The sequence below is a fragment of the Citrus clementina genome, unplaced genomic scaffold (assembly GCF_000493195.1).
Source record: "Citrus clementina cultivar Clemenules unplaced genomic scaffold, Citrus_clementina_v1.0 scaffold_2, whole genome shotgun sequence".
Lineage (NCBI taxonomy): Eukaryota > Viridiplantae > Streptophyta > Magnoliopsida > Sapindales > Rutaceae > Citrus > Citrus x clementina.
Window position 1 is genome coordinate 13,510,184 of NW_006262688.1, and position 23,208 is coordinate 13,533,391.

The following is a 23,208-nucleotide window of genomic DNA, read 5'->3' on the forward strand; positions in this document are numbered from 1 at the left end:
CTGTGGTCGCTGCTGCTCCGTCTCCACGTAGCTACTGTTGTTCTGTCTCAGTCTAGCTGCTGCTGCTCTGTCTTGATCGCCTGGACTGCCGTTGCTCTCTCAGCCTTTTCTCTTGCTGGTATTTGTTTTATTTAAGCAAATTTTGAGTAATTATTTGACTAATTATTTGAATAATTTTGAGAAATTGTTTTTTAAAGCATGTTATATTGTGGATTCCCTTAGTTTATGCCAAAATTTTGGAATTGATTATTTGTTCATACTTTCGTAGCATGGACAAGGACATGAAGTTTGTTCTCAATCAATTTTAAAAATGGCAGGGGACAAGAAGATCGGAGTGGCACTGGACTTTTCGCTGAGCAGCAAATTTGCTCTATCATGGGCTGTTAATAACTTGCGTCTTGCCCTGTGACCATCGTCAAGAATCCAAGCTTCGCCAAGCACTGATCAAATATAAATAGGGCTTTAATTTACACCCAATCTTATGTTATCCTGGGTGAATTCGGGTTTCTTGTTTAGATTTGAGTATATTTAATTCACTTGGGTTGTAAAGAATTTGGGTGAATAAAGGATGATAATTCTAAAAATAGTGCAATGGCAGATAAATAGTTGAAGGTTGAAATAGAGTTGTCTGGGGATAGAAAGAATGACTTCTGTCAAATAGGCTTGATTAATTCAAATGGCAGATACTTAGTTGAAATTACTGCAAAATGGTTGTGATTGGATATGAAATACACTGGGCACCTATGTATACATATACCATATATTATTTTCAGTTCTGTGTTTTGGACAATTTGGTTTTGTGTTGGCTTTATGTTATGTTTGGAACTACTGTGCTTTTGCATCTTCTTTGCTAAACAAGCACTTTTTACTTGATGGCTGATGTCTACCAACCACCCTCACTTCATAGGTAGTTATTGCATTCGACAAAGCACCTGAAACCCAAACGAAGTCACAATGGCAAGTGAGACTGAGGCAAGGCCTTCCATCGCAGCAAGCAATACTAAGGGCATGGTCCCAAGCTCTGGATTTGTAAATAACTTAAATTGTTACTGTATTCGCCATTGATTAAATGTGAATATTGTAAATTACATATTGTTGTATTTTAATTCTTTTAATGAATGATTTGATATGAAATCTGAATTGCAGAGATGAATGGTATAGGAAATAGAATTTCAATATGGCATGAGTATACATGTAATGCATGACGTCCATTATGTAATTTTTTATAATTATTATGTTTAAATCATGTGTTATAATATCTTAATTAGTGTAAAAAAAATGACAATATAAACATTTTTTAATTAATGCTGATACTCAAATTTTATTATCGTGTAATTTTTTATAATTATTTTGTTTAAACTATTTGTGGAATAGTTGTGTATGTATTAGTTAAACAATTACTTTTTATTCATAAATATGACTTAAATATTTAATAAAAACTGTTTTTGAAAATGATATTACCAAACACATATTCACTGTTTTTATCCTCTTAAATGTGTCCACCAAACGCATATTACTGTTTTCAATTTTAAAATACAGGATATAAAAAATTATACCAAACGCATATTTAAATTTGAAATACAGCACTGCAAAACACCATTTTCATTTTCATTTTTATTTTTATAAAATATAAATTCAAAAACAATACCAAACGAGCCCTTAATTTCGACACCGTTCATCTATCATTCTCACTCACCACCATTTGAGCTCCACTAGAACTCCTCATTGACTGCCATTGTTGAAGACTTCACTCTTTTTGTTAGAAATCCTAATTTTTGTTGACAATTATCAATAATTATTTCTTGTTATTCATTTTGTCTTCTTTGTTAATGATTTTATAATGTCAATATTAATTTGAAGAATCTAATTAATTTGTGGATTTTGAAATTTTAAATATTAAAATAAATTATAGGTTTTTTTAAATTATACTGATTATAGTTTTGTGATAAAAAAATCATTCATTACAAATAATGGTTCTAATTAGATTTCGTACTAAAATTAGCAGTCAATTTTCTTACTAACATATGTGATTTTCCAATTCATTGTAAAAAATATTTTTGTTAATTATAAATTTCATTTTCACATATTTAAAATTTCCCACCAAAATTTCAAAAAAAAGAAGTATGAAATTAAAAAAAAAGAGTCACATTCAAAATTGTTCTACTTTACTCCAAAAAATGTTATAAGTGTGATTGGTAATATCTATTACAAACCTTAGAAAGATATTATTTAGTCATCTTTTCTTGATGCTAGCTAAAATAATAGTAAGGACAATTGTCATTCACTTCCTAGTAAGTCTTTTTTCTTATAGTGTGAAAACATCAAGTTGGCACAAAGTGATTGCCCACTTCGTCCAAACCCACTTAAGCAAAACCTTCAAATCCGACTGCAGCTACCTTCACTTTTGACATTGATTTTGTGTGATTTACACATTTGACAACTTTCTTTCTTCGATGACAGTTGAACTTTCTTTGACATTTTTGTTCAGCTTCATTTCGTGATCACATAAATCAAATCAAATATGTCCTCTTTCTATGGCAACTTCCTTTATTTGATGGTCGCTTTACTTTCTTTAAGAGTTTTGTGCAACTTCAAATCATGGTTTTTCTCCTCTTAATTTAAGATCTTGCTTAGCTTCATTTCGCGATGTTATTTTGTTTCCATTAGTTTTGTTCATTAAACATTGTTTAAGTTGTTTATTGAATTAATATTGGTGATAGTTAAGCATTAGGACATGTATCAGACATGAAAATGGAAATCTTCTTAACATTAAGGTTTGTAAAATGCCTTTAAGAAATTTTTACTTAAAATGTCTGTTAAAATGAGTTTGAAGAGAAGATTGATATGCCAATCTTTCAAGATATAGTCATATGGCTTATGTTACCCAAAAACGGTGTGCGCATTTGCCCATGCCAAGCTTCGACAATGTGAGTAGAATGTCTGCATTAACTATTTGTTATGTGCATTTTGCTCATGCCAAGCTTTGATGGCTTAGGTACTTTGCGCAATCCTAACTTGGGCAATGTGGGCATGATGTCAGTGTTGCCCAAATGGCCTATTTGCCCATAGGCGATCGCATGCCAACGCCTATTGCAATATAGGCGACAACATGCCGTCTACCATTACTTTCGAACTTTTTAGAATTATAAAATTAAAAAAGATATAGTAAAAATAGAAGAGTGGTAGTAAAAATGAATCGAATTTCAAAATCAAGTGAGATGACAACTTGCCAAAAATTGAGCGATAAGGACATTGCTCAAGAATTTCCTGGTCATAATATCTTTCTTCCTGCTTATAATATCTTTCACTTGCAAGATATTGCGCAGGAAAAAAATGAGACGAGATGCCCGTTACTTAAAATACTTGTTGTCACTATGGATGGCAATTTTTCCCGATGGGATGGGATCCTGCGGGATCCCATCCCATTTGGGACTGGATTGAGACATATTTTTGTCCTATAAAAAAATTTGGGACGGGAGTGGAATATTTTTTTATCCGAATTACATATGTGGGACGGGAGTGGGATTGACAAATTCCGTCTCATCCCGTCTCATTACCGATTAATAATGAAATTTTTTCCAATTGGGATGGGATCCCGCAGGATCCCATCTCTTTTGGGACGGGATTGAGACATATTTTTGTCCTAAAAAAAATATAAGGACGGGACTAGGACGTTTTTTCATCCCATTTGCATATACGGGATGGGTCTGGGATTGGTAAATCCCATCTCATCCCGTCCCATTGCCAACCCTAGTTGTCACCCGAGCAATAGGCATTAGTCACCTAGATCACAAGGGCTTGTAAGTCTGGCTGACGCATTTATTACTCGGATTGTGGGTTTTGTCTTTTAAGATTGTGAAACACCTGATTTGGTCAGAGTTTTACATAATTTTACTTATTTATAAATCTATCAACTCACATTAACCATTTAATGTGGAAAGAAAAGTTTAAAATTACTTAATGGCTTATGTGTGGAAACAAAGAAAATGATAAAAATTTCTTTTTCAGATCTGAAAAATATTATTCAACTAATAAAATATCTAATACAGGCGCTATTTATCATTTTAGTTCTACATAAAATAAAATCTGCTATTGACTAAATCTTATTAAAGCATGTGATGGAAATGCATAACAGAATGTCTTGAGTTAGCAAGGTTGAGCTATCACTGCTAGGAAGCTGAGCTTCCACATTTGACTGCTCCTGACTTTCCTTATTTGGTTGCACTCTCTTAACTGCCCCCTCAAACTTAATAGGTAAGGTTGCACATTAAGTTTGGCTTTAAAAAAAATTAAATTGGATGAATAAAAGTAGTTTGCTTAAGATGTTTGGAATTTGCTCTTCACTTGGTATATAGTTGATTTCAAGCCCTTTTGCAAGTACTTTGTCTCTAAGAAAGTGTATATACAACTTAATGTGTTTAGTTCTTGAGTGATAGATTGGATTTTCGGCTAACTTAATGGCACTCTTATTACCACACCAAATATGTGAAACTGATATACAATGTACTCCCATTTCACTGAACAATTATTGCAGCCATGTCAACTACTCACTCTCTGCATTAGATCTAATTGCTACAAATTGCTTCTTTGATGACCAGGAGATTAAATTATTTCCTAAATATATACATTAGGCCCAATAGATTTTTTCGTCATTTAAGTCACATGGCTAGTATTCATTTGTGAATCAGTCAGTTTCATTTCTCATTTTGAACTAAACTTCGAGCCATAATCTTATGTCTCCTTTAAGTATCTTAATACTCGCTTGTAAGTCATTAGATGCTAAAGTGTAGGACTACCCACATATTGACTTAGCTTATGTATAACAAATGATATTTTTGGTCTGGTTAAAATGAGATATTGCAAGCCACCATCTATGCTTCTATAGCATCTTGCATCAATGTATCGTCCTAATAGTCCCTTTACTTCTCTTTAAAGCTTAAACCTTGTGCTTATAAGTGTTTCAATTCTTTTACAATTTAACATTTTGCCTTAGTGAGTAAGTCTATGATATATTTCTTTTAAGACAAATAAATTTCTCAATCTGCATACAAAACTTCTATACCAAAAAAATAAGATAGAATACCCAAATCTTTCAACACAAATATAGTGCTAAACTTTGATATAAACTCTTCAAAAACAACTTATGAGTGCTTGTAATAAGAATATCATCAACATATATCAATACCCTGATCATGGAGTCTTTGCCTATTATAAGCCCTTGAGTTTTGAATGCCCCCTGTATTAAATAACTCTTGAGTTTTTCATACCAATCTCTAGGGACTTATTTCAAGTCATAGAGAGCCTTTTGCAACTTGCAAACATATTCAGGATATTGTGACTTTTCAAACCCTTTAGGCTGATGCATATAAATTTCATATAATTCATCAGCAGCTCTAAAAAGACATTATTAACATCTATTTGTCTTATCTTCTAGTCGTATATCACTATTAAACTCAAAACAACTCTCATTGTTGATGGTTTAACTACAGGGCTAAATATTTCAAAGTAATTTACTATAACTTGTTGGAACCCTTATGCAACTAGTCATGCTTTGTATTTAGTTACATTGCCGTATGTGTTGTACTTAATTATGAACACCTATTTGTTATCAACAATTCAATAAGGAGAAGTATTGGGAACCATGATCCATGTACCATTCTTTATCAAAGCATCATATTCATCTTTCATGGCTTGAAACCATTTTTTATCAGCCATTGCTTATTTCACTTTATTTGGTCATTTGTTCACAAGGACAACTGTATAAACCTTTGGTTTGAATACACTTATTTTGTTTTAGGCAATCATTTTACGTGTGTTTTGGGAATGATTTAGTTGAGTAGTGTTTAAAAGAAGTGAATCATTTGTTGGTTCTTGGTTAAGTGGATTAAGTAATCAGTGTTGGATTATGTTTCTTGTGATTGATGTATATGTGAAGATTGTTGCTGATTTCCTTGATTATTTGTATGTGTAGTTCTTACTGAGTTTTTGATATCTCTACTATTAGAACTTGCTAATGGACTAAGATTAAAGCTATCATTAAAATAATATTGAAGAGTATACAAGTTATTAACTTGCTGTTATGTATATATGTAAGATGAAGAAGATATGAGAATATGTGATGACTGAAAAATAGTATCAGTAATAAAAAGAAACATATTCTCATAAGAAATGACATGCCTAGCAATATAAACTTGACCTAAGGGATGTAAACACTTGTATCTTTTGTGGGAAGGGTTGTAACCAATAAAGATACATTTACTGGAATGATAATCAAATTTATGTTTATTGTAGTCTTTCATATACGGATAACAAATAGAATCAAGACATTTTAGCATAGTGTATTTAGGTTTGTGTTTAAAAAGCTTCACATATGATGACAAGTATTTAAGTATAAGAGTGGATAGCCTATTTACATGATAAATAGCTATATGGAAAGCATCCCACCAAAACTTGAATGGTAATTTGGCTTGAGCAAGTAAAATAGGCCAAATTTAACTATATGCCTATATTTTTTTTTCAACTAGGCCATTTTAGTGGTGTATGTAGGGATAAAAGTGTTGGAATATATCATTTTGTTTTAAAAAGTTATTGAACACTCTATACTCCCTCCTCCAATTAGATTGTAGCATCTTAATGGTTTTATTGAACTGATTCTCAACCAGCAATTTAAACAGCTTGAATACTTTTAAAGCTTCATATTTATGTCTTCAGGGTAAATTCAAGTGTATTGACCAAAGTCATCTAAAAAACTAATATAATATCTATAGTTATTTTCGAACAAAGCAAGAGAGGGTCCCCATAATTTGTATTTATAAGTTCAAACTCTTGAGTAGTTATTGTTTCGATAGTAAGAAAGTGAAGCTTATGATCTTTACCTAACTAACATGTTGCACAAAAAAATAGTAAATAACAACTTGAGATCCTTTTGAGATGATAGTGCAAGTTTTCAACAAATGCATCAATATTTGATTGCTTTAATAACCAAATCTCATATATAGAAGAGTTATTTCATTAAAAATTTGATAATAAGGAGTTGTAGTGGTATGAAAGCAATGTTTAAAGGACTGAGCACTTTTATCGACAATAGTTTTAACAAAATTCAAAACAGAATAATAAAGAGACTTAACATCAAAATGAAAATTGACAAATGACGGCATGGACAAAGGTGTACTAGATTGAACTTGAGAAAGACAGGATTAAGGAATTGCAGTAGATAATGAATTAGAATGATGTAATAGTCTATAAAGTCCCTTATTAGGAAGACCTTGTAGAAGAACATGCCCCCTTAGTTTGTCCTTCGGAAAATAAATATTACAAAGAAATTTAATAATAAGTTTTACATGAGTTGTACGTTTTGAAATATTCAAAGGTTCTTTGTAGTAAAAGGAATAAGCAATATATCTTTTAGTGTAATATGTGTGTGATTTCGATATTGTAGTGAACCTTTACAATATAGACATGTATTTCAAATACGAGTAATAGACAAACATTGTCCATTTCTTGTAGCTGATCTTCAACTTTTAAACTCTTCTCACGAATTTATATATTAGCAATACCATTAGTAAGATGGTAAGTACTACTATCAAAATACTATCTATTATCAGCAACTCTTTTAAAATTTACAACAAAAACAACTTTAACTTCAGGCATGTATGTTGAGTCTAGTTTGTAGGTACATCGAGGCATATAAGCATAAGGTTTTGGTGTGTAAGCATAACAACTAGGATAGAATTAAGGACTATTTTTATAGTTGGCTATAACGTAGTCAGGAGAAGAACCCCTAAAATTAAAACCAAGATCATAGCTGGTCATATCTCACACTTTTACCTTTTTTAAAATGTTTTGATGGTGCATGTACAAAGTTCTCATGATATCAATTTCAGAAAGCATCAGCTGTATGATTTAACTTAAAACCAAATCTAACATTGTAATAGCCAATGATTCATCAGAAGCTTCATGGAAACATAGCTGCACCAATTGACATATTAGAAAAGGAACACATAGTTTAGATTTTGTTGGCATATTGTTGCGGACCGCTCAAACACTCATCCAGTGACAATATGTTGTCCTCTATTAAAACTATTACCAAATAGACCATGATTAGAAGGGAAGCCTCTGAGGTAAATATTGTGAAACATTCCCCTGTTATCAACATTGCCCTGGCCACCAAAAATACGATAAAAATGGTCCTAGTATCTACCCTATACCCTTTTCTTTTGGCATTTCCTCTTATATGAGCATAATTGGCATTAAACACACTATTAACATTTTGATCTTTTTGAGCTTGTTCTAATTTAGATTCATGTATTAACAATAATGTGCATGCATCATCGAAGCCCATAGTAGTACTAGTAATTAAGGTAGCAACATCAAGATAACGAGGCCCTCAACCATTTAAGATACGTGACATCAAATCTTTCTATGATAATGGACTGCCAACGATAGGCTAATCTATCAACCATAACTTTCATTTTTAAGCAATAATCCTCTAGACTTAGTAAATCGTTCCTAAATAAACTCACCTCATATTTTTGTTAAAGGACTTTAGCATGTGATTGAACTCCAAACTTCTTTTCAATTGTTTTCCAAACAACAAATGAAGAATCTAAATTAAGAACAAGGCTAATAATACCTTCACTAAGAGAAGAGGGTAATAAGCTAAGAAGCTCTTGATCTTGTGCTTGCCAATTCAAATATGCAGGGTTGTCAGTTTGCTGAGTAGATCTATTAGCTTCATGACGAGAAATAAATCATTTTGGTGCTGATGTATCTGTATTGATGTATCACTCAAGCCGATTATCTCTATGGAAGAAAGAGCTTGAGATTTCCAAATCATATAATTCGATTGATCAAGGTTCATTCGAGTGATAAAAGAAAAAATGATTTGTGAAGGTTGACTTGCATTTTGTGTGTTTTGATTACTTGAGCTGGCCATGCCTAGCTCTGATACCATGAAAGAAAAGTTTAAAATTATTTATAGACTTTTGTTTCGAAACAAAGAAAATGATATAATTTTTTTTTTCAGATCTAGAAAATATTATTCAACTAACAAATATATAATACAATCACTATTTATAGTATTAGTTTTACATAAAACAAAACGAGTTATTAACTAAGTCTTATTAAAGCCGTGATGAGAATGCATAATAGAATGTGCTGAGCTGGCACTATTGAGCTATCATTGCTGGGCAGTTGTGCTTCCATGTTGACTGCTGCTGACTTTCCTCCTTTGGCTATAGTATGACCTCAACAAATACACTTGTATTGTATTCCAATGAACTTCCCTTTATATTAAACTCACTCAAAAAATTAAAAATTGAACTATAATCTTAACTTTTTTATAGCTTTTTAAATCAGTTGATAATTTTATTGTCATGCTCAAATAAAAATTATTATTTGATGAATATGAAGGGGTAAAATGGAGAGTGCTTCTTTAGAGTGTGAAGATTGGATTTAGCTATTGCATAGAGGTTTGGTGTTGTTTATTTTAAAGTTTTAGGAGTATCTTGGTCCAAAAGACTTGTAAGTAGTTGATATTATTAAAAAAAAAAAAAAGGGTTGAGGCTATTTGCATGCATAAGTTTCCTTTCTAAACCCTTTATTTACATTACGTTTTTTATTTTAAAATAATTGTTAATAAAATTACTTAATTAACCTTATTTCTTTTTCTTTTCTAATTTTCAATTTTCCAATAAGTAATTCAAACTTTTTTTCAATTTAAAATAAACATTTATGTTTGATTTTTAACTTCTCAAAATCAATTTCACAGTGGTTATTACAAACTATTTTTAAAACTATCATAATAAAAAAATGTCAATCAATTTTTACTAGTCATGAAGATTATAAAAGTTTCTTCATATTTCATATTTATACTTAAAATAATAAATTTAAGATAAATAAGGAAAAGAATGGTAATAGGAAGAAGAAATAGAGTTTGATTTATTAAGAAAGAAAAGAATAAATGGAAAAATGAATGAAACTGAGATCTTAAGATGTAATAATACATAGTAAAAAGTATAAATAGTAAAGTAGAGAGAGAAAATGAGTGTTTTGAGATTTTTAATTTTAATTATTATATATTTATTTTTTTAAATAGGTGTCTAGGGAAATTTAATGGGTTCGTTTAGAAAAAAACATCATCGCGTGCGCACGGCTAATGACTAACGGCTTTCATTCGTGCGGCGTAAGTCAACCAACGGAAAACGAAATGGCGCCAAGCAGTCGCCATAGGTCTGGCTGTGGACACAAAGCTACATACGCACAAAAATATCCAAACAAAATAAAAATCATTAGCATTATTTAGCAAAATTAAACAAACACCAACAAATTAAAACTCTTCTTGGATTGATCATCAAATCCCTAATCTCACTTCCTGGGTCTTTTTATCAATTCTTCCATGGCCACCGTAACTCTATCGTCCTCTCTTTTCTCGACTCAAAAGCCCAGGACTCTCAGTTTCAGCTATGGGGTCTCATCTGATAAACTAAACCATACCTCGTTTAGTGGGAATTTCAAGTTCGGTTCAATGAAGCAGAGTCGAAGAATAAGATTGGTTCCTGTTTGTAGAGCTGCTGCTTCTGTTGTGTTTCGTGATCTTGATGCTGATGATTTTCGGCACCCACTTGACAAGCAGGTTTAATTTTATTAAAATTCCTCTTCTTTGAGCTACATTTGGTGATGGGTTGTATTTATTTCTTGAGAAAAATCTTTTAATTACTACCATCATGTTGTGTGTTTTTGGATGGTATTTTCTTTTCTTGAAAATCAAAAGCATAATGGCGCTAGGAATTAAAGAGTTTATTTTTTATTTTCTTCATTTGTGATTTCTTTTATTTTCTTTTTCTTTGGCCAGAACACGCTACTATTGAGGGCAATTCCTGGATTAAACGATTTGGGACGGGCTCTACTTGGTAATTATCTTTTAACTATTTAATCAATGCCATGTTTTACTATTATGTTGTCGTAATGTAATGGCATCATTGTCTCATGGTTTACAATTATTTATCTATGATAGTGCTCTTCATTCACTAGTCAGAAGTTGAAGTTTCAAAACTAGCAATGTAACATGACTATGATACTGCTCTTCTTGTCAGTTCTATGTAAATTTGATGCACTTTATTTGCCCTTTTACTTGAATTTGATGTTATTGGGTTCTTATATGGTCACATAGACATATGAAGACATTAATTTTTGGAATGTTAGAATAATTTGTCATGTAGAGCAGTTCAACTCATTTATCCATGTTAAAAAGGCCTTTTACTACACCTCCTTGCCTTAGAGGAATAAGGGCTGGACGATGACTGTTATTCTGGTGACATTTCAATATTAAGCAGTTTCTTTGAATTTGTTATTGCAGGAACTGTGACGGAGCAAATCATGCTTCTAGAGAATATAGGAACTTCAGTTCTTGTTTCGAAAAATCAGGTTTACACTCAATGAACAACATCCTAGAGTCAGATGGATATATTGGTTGATATATTTATCTTTATTAGTTACCTACATGAACTTTCGGTGAAGTTTCAGATCTTGAACTGGGTTTCTATTATTTTTCCCTTTATAGTAAGTTATTTTGAGATGTGACTATAGAAAAGACAATCTTATTTGTAAGGTTCTGAACTTATGTTATCCAATCAAGTATTTCTACAATCAAGTATTTCTAATATCAAACCCTTATGTCAAATGGTGCCTTATTATGAATTCTTACTTTCACTCATGGAAAAATATACAGCAATTATACTTGGGCCTTTTCCTATGTAGCAAGGACTGGTGGAACTGAAGCAGTTCTTGCATGAATATCCACAAGAAATTCACAATTTCCTGGGTCTTTAGACAACTTTTATTGTTACTTTTAGGTCTTTAGAGAGTGGCTTACAACAGATTTGATAGACTAAAGTAGCTAATCTCTTCTGGGAACATGCATGCTGTATTTATATCAACTAGAATTCAGAAGCCATGGCTTAGCATCCTGTAACCACGTATTTATTTGTGATGTCATGTCAAACATGGTTACTTCACATGTTTTGCGTTGTCCTAGCAGATTGCATACAATTTCTTTTTGTAGATGTTTGTACATTCATTGTTTAATTTTTTATTGTGATAGTATTGATTTACTCTGATATTCTTACTAAACTTTTAATTGTCCTTTAGTTGATTTTTATTGTGATAGTATTGATTTACTCTGATATTATTAATAAAATTTTAGTCGTCCTTTAGTTAATTTTTCAGATTATGTTAGTCAAATGAGCCAGAAAATTCACATGAATTAGCCCATACAACTGATTTAAATTGTTATTATTTGTATTAGCTTCCTGAACTTCATCAGTTAATGACTGAGGCTGCTGAAATTCTGAACCTTGAGGCACCTGATCTGTATGTCCGTCAAAGTCCTGTTCCAAATGCATATACGTTGGCTATAAGTGGTAAAAAGCCATTTGTTGTTGTTCATACAAGCCTTGTGGAGCTACTGACAAGAAAAGAGTTGCAGGTTTTTTCTTGTTTCTTGTTACAATTATACATATAATTTCGTAACTTTAACTTTCTGGTTTTAATCACCTTTTCTGCACCTTAGATATTCCTTGCTATATTTTCTGACTGGTCTCATAATAAATCTTCTTTGGACATTTGACTCCAAGAAATATCTGTTAACTGACTTAATTTCTGTTTGTAATCTTGTTTTACCAAAAGTGAACATATAATATGTACATGATTACAGAAAGGCAGACTAACATTTTTATACTTCTTATTACTTTGAAATTATTCCATCTTTCAAATGAAGAAATGCAACTGACTTTCTGCTTTTTGATTTTCAAAAATAGGCTGTTCTGGCTCATGAGCTGGGCCATCTGAAATGCGACCATGGTGTATGGCTCACATTTGCAAATATTCTTACCCTTGGGGCCTATACTATACCTGGTAGGTTTTTATTTTTCAGTTTCTTTGTTTGGTTGACATTACATGGCTTCATCTGTCATCTTCTTGTTGTTCCATAAAAATCGTGTTAAACATATTGTGACAAGGGTAACTGAAACATTTAATTGGGCTTCAGCAAAAATCTTACATTCTAGGGTTAAGCGGTTTGTAATTAACTGAGAAGAACTCTTTTCCCTTGTTTTAATAGATATTATAAAAGTTATAATATGCCATTTGTTTGAAACATTATAAATGGAGCATTGTTCATACAATATCTGTATGGCTTCATTTGTGATGACATTGTATGTACAAATAATTTGTTGTTTTCATGGCATTTTCCCCATTTGGTAAGGGTAGTTATTTAGTGAAGAGACAAGAGTAGTTTCTACCTTCAGGAGTTTTATCACCACCAGTTGCAAACTAAAATTAAAAATTCCAATCCTTTGTGACAGTTAGTAATAATTTGACCCGAGGCTTTTAATTACTGGTATGCATGCATGTGGATCCTTATTCTGCACTTCAGTTAAAGTTCATTGTTACATAATTATGGTTGGATTGTAGATCCAATGATCAACATGCATTATTAGTGGTATGAATACCTGTGTTTTGCTCAGGAATTGGAGGAATGATAGCTCAGTCTTTAGAAGAACAGTTATTTCGTTGGTTGCGAGCAGCAGAACTAACGTGTGATCGTGCAGCCCTTCTTGTTTCCCAAGACCCTAAGGTATATAAAACAGACATCTTAAATCCAAAAAATATATAATCTCTTCTGCCTTTCAGTCATTTTTGTATCTGATTCTATTTTATATTCCTACAAGAGGTGGTCATATCTGTTTTAATGAAATTAGCTGGGGGCTGTCCATCTTTGGCTGATCAATTGAATGTGGATGCATTTTTGGAGCAAGCTCGCTCTTATGACAAAGCTTCTTCAAGTCCAGTCGGGTGGTACATAAGGTGTGCAACAACATGAGTGGACCTCCAATAAGTTGTGTTAATCTGTTTTTTCTTGGTTGTCTAACTTTTTGTTGTTCAGAAATGCTCAAACAAGGCAACTCTCACATCCACTGCTGGTTTTACGTGCCCGAGAAATTGATGCATGGTCAAGAAGTCAGGACTACGCATCTCTCCTGAAACGTGCGATGAAGATGAACACTGTACACACTTTTTAGCATTGCCCTGGAGATAGTATAGTAGGCTTTGAGTTACATGGTTAGTTGCCCCTTCTTATTTGCCTTTTGATTCCAAAAACATCAGCATTCTGTTAGATGAAAAGATATAAAATACTTAGCTTTGAATTATATTATTAGTTAAGAAAAAAAAAATTATATTATTAGTTAACAATCAATAGTTTGTTTTAGCTTGATTTCCAAAAGCATTTACATCCACAAATTGTGTTGTCCTATTCAAAATATGTTGGTTATGAAGTCATTAAATAAAACCTTTTAAGTTGTCTATATGGCACAACTAGATTGATGCAATTAAATTACACCTTGGAGCTATAATCCAAATATCTATGCTTCAAAATTCAACCATTTTTATCTAATTAATACTTCTATGCATATTCTGCTGGCATAAATTGGTAGGATAGGTTGCTCATAAATCATAACTAATTTATAGCTCTTCTATTGGCCAGCCCATGAAATGACACATCCTGACACAACATCTATATATGCACACGATCTATATTGCTTTTTTACTTTGATTTTCTTCAGATGCTTATTCAGGCTCTCTCTTTCGCTTGCATGATATGGTTCCTCACATTGCTACCTATGGGAGAGCGGATTTCATTGGCGATTTAGAAAGTATTAGCTAAACATCTTCACTTAGATACTGTAAATTTACAATTAGGAAATCTTATACTGGCTTGCAAGTATAGCAAATGCATATGTATGAAAAGTCATTATCATACTTGATGTTCCATAGAAGCAGATTGTTCTTCAATTTCTGTTTACACCATAAAAAATATTGTGCATTTTAATTTTAAACTTCTAGGCTTTGATGGGATAAAAATGTTAAGTATTATTGTAATACTTATGAAGTTTTACTGTATGTTGAGTGTTATTTCAGCTAGCTGCACACATTATCATTTTGTTTTTTAATGTCAAATACAAAAAAATAATTGGCAGCTGAATAAGTGCTATTTCAACAATGTGATTATGGAAGGGCAAATATCATAACATACTGTCAAATTTTTGGTTCTTAACCGTTACCTAGATTCTTTGCTGCAAAAGAGCAAAATGTTCTAACATAGTAATCATCTGGGAGAATTTTAGAGGCTAACCAGGTTTCCATCATATGGCAAAAAATGCTTGCAATAAAGCATATTATCCGCAAATTCAGCATATCACTGAGCATGTTGCTTAATAAAAAGAGTTGTTAACAGCCACACTGATTGTTGTGATTTTTTCAAAATAATGAAAAAGCTGTAGATATATCTACTGAAAGTAGTAGAAATCTGAACAATAGTAGGATTTAATGAATGATGCTAAAACAAATGGCTGCTAAACTTATAAATTACAAATGTTTAATAGTATCAATCTTATCACAGAATTGCTACCAGAACTAAAGCATAAATCAGAATTTCTAGCCTCAATTGTAATTTAAATCCATGAGAGGCACGCAGAACCACATCATCAATCAGAGGACCACAAAACACACCATCTTTTGTTTGGTTTATGTTGTAGCTTATAAAACTTATTGGTGTTGAACCTGAACCTGCCTTGAATGTAACTGAATGTTTGATGGCAGATCCTGTCCCTAAACTTTGCACTGTAAAGTTTTGAACTAATGATCCTGCTTGAACCCTTACCACAAACATTCCCTCACATGCATCCTTGGCATCTCCAAGTGTAAAATCCAAATTGTATGCAGAACCCTCGGTGAGCATTGTAGTAGCTGTCTGTATGCCAGCTGAAACTGAGACAATCTCTATTGCAGCATTGCCTTTCGGGACATAAAAATGCTTAGAGTCGATATATTTGACTGTTCCTATCACGGACCACTGTTGCAACGCAGATTGAATAGGACTTGGTGCTGACTCTAGTAGAACTCCCTCAGTAGAATTACTCAGGAAATCTGGTCCAAATTCAAATCCTCCATTCAGCAATAAGTTATCTGTGTGTCCACGCCAAAATTAGAAAACATAACTTCAGTATTACTGCATATATAAACCAAATATACAATTGAATGCCATTACTGTATATATGCAATAAGTTATCTGTGTGTCCACGCCAAAATTAGAAAACATAACTTCAGTATGACTGCATATATAAACCAAATATACAATTTAATGCCATTACATATACGCAAAATATACAATTGAATGCCTCAAGACTGTAAGTGTTCAAAAAATTTGGCGCCTTGTTTCTAAATAAGACATCCATTTCAAGGGACTCAAACAATAAGGCGTTAAATGGTATACCATATCAAAACAATGGAAGCTGTGTTATCAACTGGAATAAGTGAAAGCACTAATTCGCTTTCCTTGGTAGGTTTTTGGAGATAATCTTCGCAGTCAGAACCCATCCAATATATAATCAAGATTTAAGATTTTGAATAATAATAAATAATGAAGCGGGGCCTATGGCTATATGTTTAGTAGATATATAAATGCCCTTACCATTGCCTTGAACAAGTGTTTTGCTGGATTTGAGGAGCAGCATGTCAATCACTGGCCAACATGTAGAATTGTCGTCCGATTCTGTTGATTGGCTTTGGATCACAAGGTTAATGGGCTCATCCTGACCCCAGCTACCCAAGTAATGACCATAGCTCTCCCAAGTTTCCTTCCCATAATGCTGCTTCAAAGAGTAGACTCCGTGGCTGTCCGGTGCTGACGCCACAAGATTTGCATTAGCTGAACAATTCTGACCGCCTGGGGCAAGGGTCAATGTAAGTATATAAATCAGGTCATCGCCATTGGCAGCGAAAGTCTGATTGATTCTGCCATCTTGAGCCAGTTGTATGGCATGTCCATTATCTGGAAGTCTTATGGTTTGACTAGCTGTAACATATTGAACGGTCCCTTCAAAAGTCCATCCTGGAATCGTATTGTTTCCGTTCAACAGCACAAATGGGGTGCTGCGATTTGGTGTTAAGTTTGTTGGTGGAGATTCAAAATCTGGGTTCTGCAAAATATCTGTGGATAAACGAAAAGGAAAAGAATTAAAAAAATAAAGAATGGGTGGTCTTTATGTGAACTTGAAGTGTATTACTGCTTTTACCTGCTGCAGATGCTAATCCTGCAAAGAGAACCTGGACAAGAAGTATTTCAAGCTGCATTTTCATGCTTAGAGAAGAAGAGAAACGCCTATGTGTTACATATGTCGATTCTTCTAATTTGGAACAGACTATGCAACATGTGCTCAAGGAGTTGACTTTGAATTACAGTCTTCCATATGTAGTTATATTCTGGGTTTCAGACAGCACATCGGAACTTTTCGTATGAGTTGCAACTTGCAATGTGGGCCTTCATTATTGAATATTTATAATAATTTCGTTATTATTATTTTTAAAAGGACGCATTGTTGTAATTTGGTACGGACTTTAGGCCCTCCCACTATGTATGGCATAGGATGGCTCTGGGGTCTGGTAAGTTAAAACTGTCCAAGATTGGTATTAATTAATACATGGGAAAAGCTAGAAATAAGAGCTTTTTCTATTGCTAATAGGGAATAATCTTTTGGCTCCTCATCTTTTGATGAATAACAACAAAAAATCACAGTGCTTCAAAGCCAACATCCTTGTTGCCCTGACCGTTCACTGGTCAGCCCAACAAAGAGGCCCTAAGCAGGTCCCATAACCCGATCAACGGAACACCCCATCGGAGAGATCCGATCAGTGATGATCATCACCTGTAACTAGCAGATAATGATCCTGGGCAACAAAAATCAGTGGCCTAATGGTGCTGTCTGATGCATATGTTCCCAAAAATTTTAGGGATCATTTATCACCATCCACAAGACTCCACCCAGGTGTTTTCTTCAACTTGCCTTGTTTCATCACACTCCTTAGCCTTGTAACATCTTCCCACCTCTCAGCCTCTGCATACATATTAGACAAAACGACATAAACGCCATGATTGTTGGGTTCCAAAGCAATAATCTCTTTCACTACTCTTTCAGCAACCTCTATATTCCCTTGATTTTTGCAAGCTGCCAACAAAGCTCCCCACATCACAACATCAGGTTTCCACACCATCCGTTTTATCAATTCCTCAGCCTCTAATACCTTCCCACCTCGACCTAGCAGATCAACCATACACCCGTAATGTTCAATCTTGGGCTCAATGCCGTATACTCTCTTCATTGAACCAAAAATCTGGCGACCGACATCAATGAAGCCAGCGTGGCAACAAGCAGATAGAACCCCGACAAATGTTATATCATTTGGCACAATTTGCTCCTTCTCTAGCTTCCTAAAAAGATCAAGTGCTTCCTCGGCATGTCCATGACTAGCCAGCCCAGAAATCATTGCATTCCACGTGGCAATGTTTCTCTCAGGCATGGAATCGAACAATGCTTTGGCCTTTGCAAGTGCTCCATTCTTTGTGTACATATGCACCAATGCAGTGCCAAGAATCGCTCCCATTTCAAACCCTCTCATTTTAACGAAAACATGAACTTTTTCACCTAATTCCAAACAACCAGACTGCGCACAAGCAGACAAAACAGAAGCCAAAGTCACACTATTGGGCTCAAACCCTTCCATAAGCATTTGATCAAACAGCATCAACGCTTCATTAGCACGAAAACTTTGCGCGTACCCAGAAATCATCGTAGTCCATACATTCAAAGTCCTGTTCCTAATTTCATCAAACACCTGACGTGCATTATTTAGATCACTGGAGACAGAGTAACACCTGACCAAACAATTAACAACGTGCAAATCTAAATCCAACCCAGATTTTGAAACGTGGGTATGAATCTGTTTACAGCAATTCAAAGAGCGGACGTTCGAACAAGCCTTGAGAACAAATGTAAAAGTATGTTGATTCGGTGCAAAACCAGTCCTTCTCATGTTCATGTAAAGGAATATTGCTTTGTCTGGGTTTAGGCTACTAGCTTGAGCTCTAATGAGAGTGTTCCACATGAAATGATTTGGGCTTTGAATGCTGTTGAAGAGTCTTGTGGCGTATGAGAGATCGCCGGAGGAAGATAGAGCACAAAAGGCAAGTAACCGACTGGCGGCGAAGTGGTCCTGAATGCGAGAAGAGATTATCATTTGAGCGTGTATTTGTTTGAGCTGGTGCATTGACTTGCATTTGTCGGCGAGAAGAGAAAGCGGTGGTATCGGTAGTGGTGGTTGGCGAAGAGACGAACATTTGAGAGACATGGCTACGATAGTGATGAGCTAGACTTGCAAGTCTCATTTTGCATTTTCGTGGGAAACACAAAGTGACATCAACAACAGGAACACACACACAAAAACAATATTTCAGTGTGTTATTTTGGTGTGCTAAATTAGAGAATCTGAAGGGGAAGATCAACTAATAATATTTACACGTGTTAATAAAAATTTTAAAATTATTAAACTTAGAACAAAAGACCTCTCTAAGTTACGTATACAGCCAGTGATATGACCATTTGGCCAACAAGCATATGCCAGGTGAACATAATAGCAATAAAATGAATCTTGTTTAAGTGATTGAAATCGGTCACAAAAAAAAAAAAAAAAAATCAACGAAAGAGACGCCCTTCTATAACTAGTCATGACAAGCTCAATGACGTCGTTTTAACTATCAAAATTAAGAACACACTCAAAAAGAGTTCTATCTCTTCTCAAACACAATCGTCCTTCCAAAATTCACTGCCGACCTCCACCACTAAATTTCTAACCCACAGGGATTCAATGATTCAAATCCAACTTCAAAGTCGGAGTTTTTATTTCGAATTCCAAACAAAACCCAGATGGAAAACTCTCCCTCCTTGGAGACTGCAAAATCATTTTGTAGTTGTGATTCTTCTCCTCCTTCGACCATTTCTTGGAGTCCAAATAGAACCTAGATCGAGAAATTGATTATAAAGAAAATTCTAGATATGGGTTTGTTTATGCTTTTGTTCCTGCCATTGCTGTTTCCTCGAAATCAAAGCTGAAGTTGAAATCCAAGTCATTTTCTTCGCCGTTGAGTTCTCCGAGTTCATGGATGGATTCGCCTTCTTCTCTGCCATCTTCGCCATAAAGAAATGACCTTATCTGGTGTTCTCCGAAGAATGCTTCAAAGAAAAAGAGTAGGGAAAGTCCAATTCTTGGTGATGATCTTAATTGGGGTATAAAGAACGATGAGTTCTTGTCGGATTTGAGTACTTTTTTGGTTAAAGAGTAGGAAAAGATATTGCAAAAGGCAATGAAGGAACAAGAAAAGGTTAGTCCAAAGGCAAAGAAGATTGTCAAATGGGAAAAGCAAGTGTCGATGAGGATTAGTGAACATTATCGCGGTGCCTTAGATGATGAGCTGAGAGATGATTAAAGCTCAATCAAGTATAATTTCCATGGTTCTTTATTTTGCTTATTTTCATACTTAGATAATAGATATATCACATAGTATGTGCTCTTGCTTTACAATAAAAATTTTCTCGCTATTATATGTCTGTTTCTTGTTAATATGTAATGTAGAGTTTTATAGTTTTTTCAATATGCTTATATATGGCTGTTTTACAATGAAAATTTTCTTTTATTATATATTTGTTTTGTCAATGTGGTTGTATGTTGAGTTATATAATGTATGAGTATAAATCATAAAGAAAATTTAAACTAATTTGATCATAAAGAAAATTTAAACTAATTTGGTTCTTATAAGAATGCCAGTTGAAAACCTTTAATTATTTGATTCAACATTCTCAAATGCAATTTGGATTTCATTTAGTCAGATTGTATCTTTCTAATTATCGGTATGATATGTTGCTTGAATTTTTTAAAGATCCAAATTCTAGATACATAAACCTCTGTTTGGATAAGAAAAGTACATAATGATAGCAATGTGTAACAAGTTTTTGGCGTGCGGTACTTCAACATCTATTTTTTTTTTATCTTATTCCCTGTTATAGCTTGGTTTGTGTGTCTATTAATTGTGGTATGGTGAACCATTTGGGCCAATGAGTGGTTGACTAAGAAAGATGGTATGTGAATCTATAAAATTGATTACTTATCTATTGTAGAACAACCATGAAGTCATGAATCACAACAAGAAGAAAGATAAATTTATGGGAAATGTATATTTACTTTATGGAAATTTGGAGGAGTATATATTACATATATTAGTCGATATATTGTAGGCAGTTATCATTAAGAAGATTGTCTCTATTTTTATGTTGTCAAAGCAATTTTTATTTTGATATTCGCAGTCAATTTTACTAACTATGTTGTTAAAAAATTTTCTTCATCCACAACCGCTTCTTATTCTGAGCTTCAAGAATACTTTTCCAGTTTTACTTTAAAACCTCATATATCATTTAAGTTTTAAATTACTTTGTCAACATACTGGCATTTTCATTTATGGACTTGATTGAAGTAATTTGGAGTTCCTGTAATGGCACTACAGAATAACATGCACGAACATTATATCATGATTGATTTGGCATATGATATGTAACATATGAGTTTTCTTAGATTCATTTTGTTTTCAATAATCATTATGAGGGTGAGCTTTTTAGAATAACTCGTTCTCTATCATTTTGTGTTCTTTTATGTGAAAATTATAGCATGATTGATTAGCCAACATGTATACTTGCCTGTGTCTTTTTTTATGTTAGAGGTGTCTATGAATTAGGCTTGGCTTTCATAGCCTAGTGGAGAATGAACTACTCCTTATGAATTGATATGACTGATATTTTCTAAATTATAATGGATTGCTGTATGCAATATGAATACAATTTTCCCTTTAATGGACAAGATCTAGACAATGCATGGTCCTAATTTATGAATAAATTGGAGGGATGGTTGTATTGGTGGTTACGGTTGGAATTACAGTAGAGTTTTCTTCAATTTCTACCTAGCGAGTCGCTAGGTATGCCAATTTTTGAAGCCAAGGTTAAACACCAGAGTTAATATTATGGTACTTGATGTGCTTTCTGGAACTTTAGTTGCTATCTCCATTATGGTTCTCTTATATCTTTTTTGTTACATTAAAAAAGACGGTTATAGAATAGGGACTTTGAGGTTATTATGTGAGCTTCCTCTATGTTCATTTGCTTATCCCTCACTCCATGCTTTCATTATTTCCTCGTTTTATTTTTCTAGTTTCAATATATCATTGGTTCATCATAGTTCCAGGGAACGTGTCTTGTCAGAATGGTTGTTTTGGATGTTTTTATGACAAGATTATAAATTAAGAGCAAATTGAGGGGATTTTTTTAATTAAATTTGCTTATTGATGCATTCACAACACTTTATTTTTGTCTATTTCTTATTGCCAACTTTTGTGCACTCATTCGATATAATGGTGTTGACTGCAGAGATTAAAAACCTGAAGAAAATATTTGTTGCACTACATGAGGAGTGAAGGTGATTCTTCAAAATACTCTCAACCTTGAACTTCACATTTAATTTCTATTTTCCAATCTGATTTATATGTGCACATTGCAGCACTTCAAGCAAAGGATAAAAGACTTTGCAAATTGCACATACATACGTGAAGGATTGAAGATTAATAACTATACTACTATTCTCACGATTGGCTTATGGGCAAAAGGTTTAAGTGGCTTTGCCCTTATGCCTGCAAAATTGTGAAAGGTTTTTAGGTATTTTCAATACATCGAAAGACAAACGTTAAAAAGTTTTGGGAATTAGACAAAAAGCTAAGAATGTGACATGCGTAGATTATTGAGAAATGATTAAATTTTTGGGGTCTAATTAGTTTGTTCAACTTTTGGTTTTAATGAGGTTTATAAAGCAAGCTTGCTAAAACTTAGCACCACTATGCACTGAGCATGGAAAGTAAAATGATATTGCACTTTCAAACCCGTGCATCTGTTCGACGAAGTCATTGATCTTTGTCCAACAGAGAAGACATTAACTGGATTCATGGTATGCTAATTCTCCAACTTGCTTTTATGAAATGCCACATGTTTCAATTCTATATTTATTTTACGTGATGTTGTGGCTGTAACATTATCCTTGTTCCCTATAAATTGGAAAACCAATTTTTTGTGCATGCAATTCATGAACCATGCAACAGTTTGCTTAGAGCTGAACATCTCATATTCAAGATAAACATTTAATTCACATTATTATTAGGTTATTTAGTATTTTGCTCTTTGAAATTAGTAATGCTAACTGTGGGTTATTGTATTTATTTGGTAC

At 33.4% G+C, this 23,208-nt stretch overlaps 3 protein-coding genes and 1 long non-coding RNA gene across 7 annotated transcripts; 2 read left to right on the top strand and 2 right to left on the bottom strand.

Annotated features, from left to right (window-relative positions):
- Nucleotides 1-10,207: 10,207 nt before the first annotated feature.
- Nucleotides 10,208-14,834, top strand: LOC18052604 (protease HtpX homolog). Of its 4 annotated transcripts, XM_006447006.2 has the most exons (9): nucleotides 10,208-10,633; nucleotides 10,853-10,910; nucleotides 11,357-11,424; nucleotides 12,305-12,484; nucleotides 12,816-12,912; nucleotides 13,524-13,633; nucleotides 13,730-13,863; nucleotides 13,943-14,118; nucleotides 14,622-14,834. In XM_006447006.2, exons 1-8 carry the CDS (start codon nucleotides 10,397-10,399, stop codon nucleotides 14,076-14,078), a joined length of 1,020 nt encoding a protein of 339 aa, XP_006447069.1. In that variant the 5' UTR covers nucleotides 10,208-10,396; the 3' UTR covers nucleotides 14,079-14,118; nucleotides 14,622-14,834. The 4 variants fall into 4 exon arrangements, with proteins under 4 accessions (XP_006447069.1, XP_024045828.1, XP_024045829.1 ...); XM_024190060.1 differs by having other exon boundaries at nucleotides 13,943-14,834; XM_024190061.1 differs by lacking the exons at nucleotides 13,943-14,118; nucleotides 14,622-14,834 and having other exon boundaries at nucleotides 13,758-13,862.
- A 528-nt stretch (nucleotides 14,835-15,362) lies between these two features.
- Nucleotides 15,363-17,310, bottom strand: LOC18052605. The gene is made up of 3 exons (XM_006447009.2): nucleotides 17,133-17,310; nucleotides 16,529-17,047; nucleotides 15,363-16,023 (listed from the first exon to the last, which is right to left on the bottom strand). Exons 1-3 carry the CDS (start codon nucleotides 17,194-17,196, stop codon nucleotides 15,452-15,454), a joined length of 1,155 nt encoding a protein of 384 aa, XP_006447072.1. The 5' UTR covers nucleotides 17,197-17,310; the 3' UTR covers nucleotides 15,363-15,451.
- Nucleotides 17,311-17,467: 157 nt separating this feature from the next.
- On the bottom strand, nucleotides 17,468-19,392 carry LOC18052606 (pentatricopeptide repeat-containing protein At5g56310). Its single transcript, XM_006447010.2, has one exon. The coding sequence runs from the start codon at nucleotides 19,240-19,242 to the stop codon at nucleotides 17,851-17,853; it is 1,392 nt and encodes a 463-aa protein (XP_006447073.1). The 5' UTR covers nucleotides 19,243-19,392; the 3' UTR covers nucleotides 17,468-17,850.
- Nucleotides 19,393-19,497: 105 nt separating this feature from the next.
- Nucleotides 19,498-22,986, top strand: LOC112101136. The gene is made up of 3 exons (XR_002907227.1): nucleotides 19,498-20,388; nucleotides 22,362-22,410; nucleotides 22,492-22,986. It is a non-coding gene; the product is annotated as an uncharacterized LOC112101136 (long non-coding RNA).
- The last annotated feature ends 222 nt before the right edge of the window (nucleotides 22,987-23,208 follow it).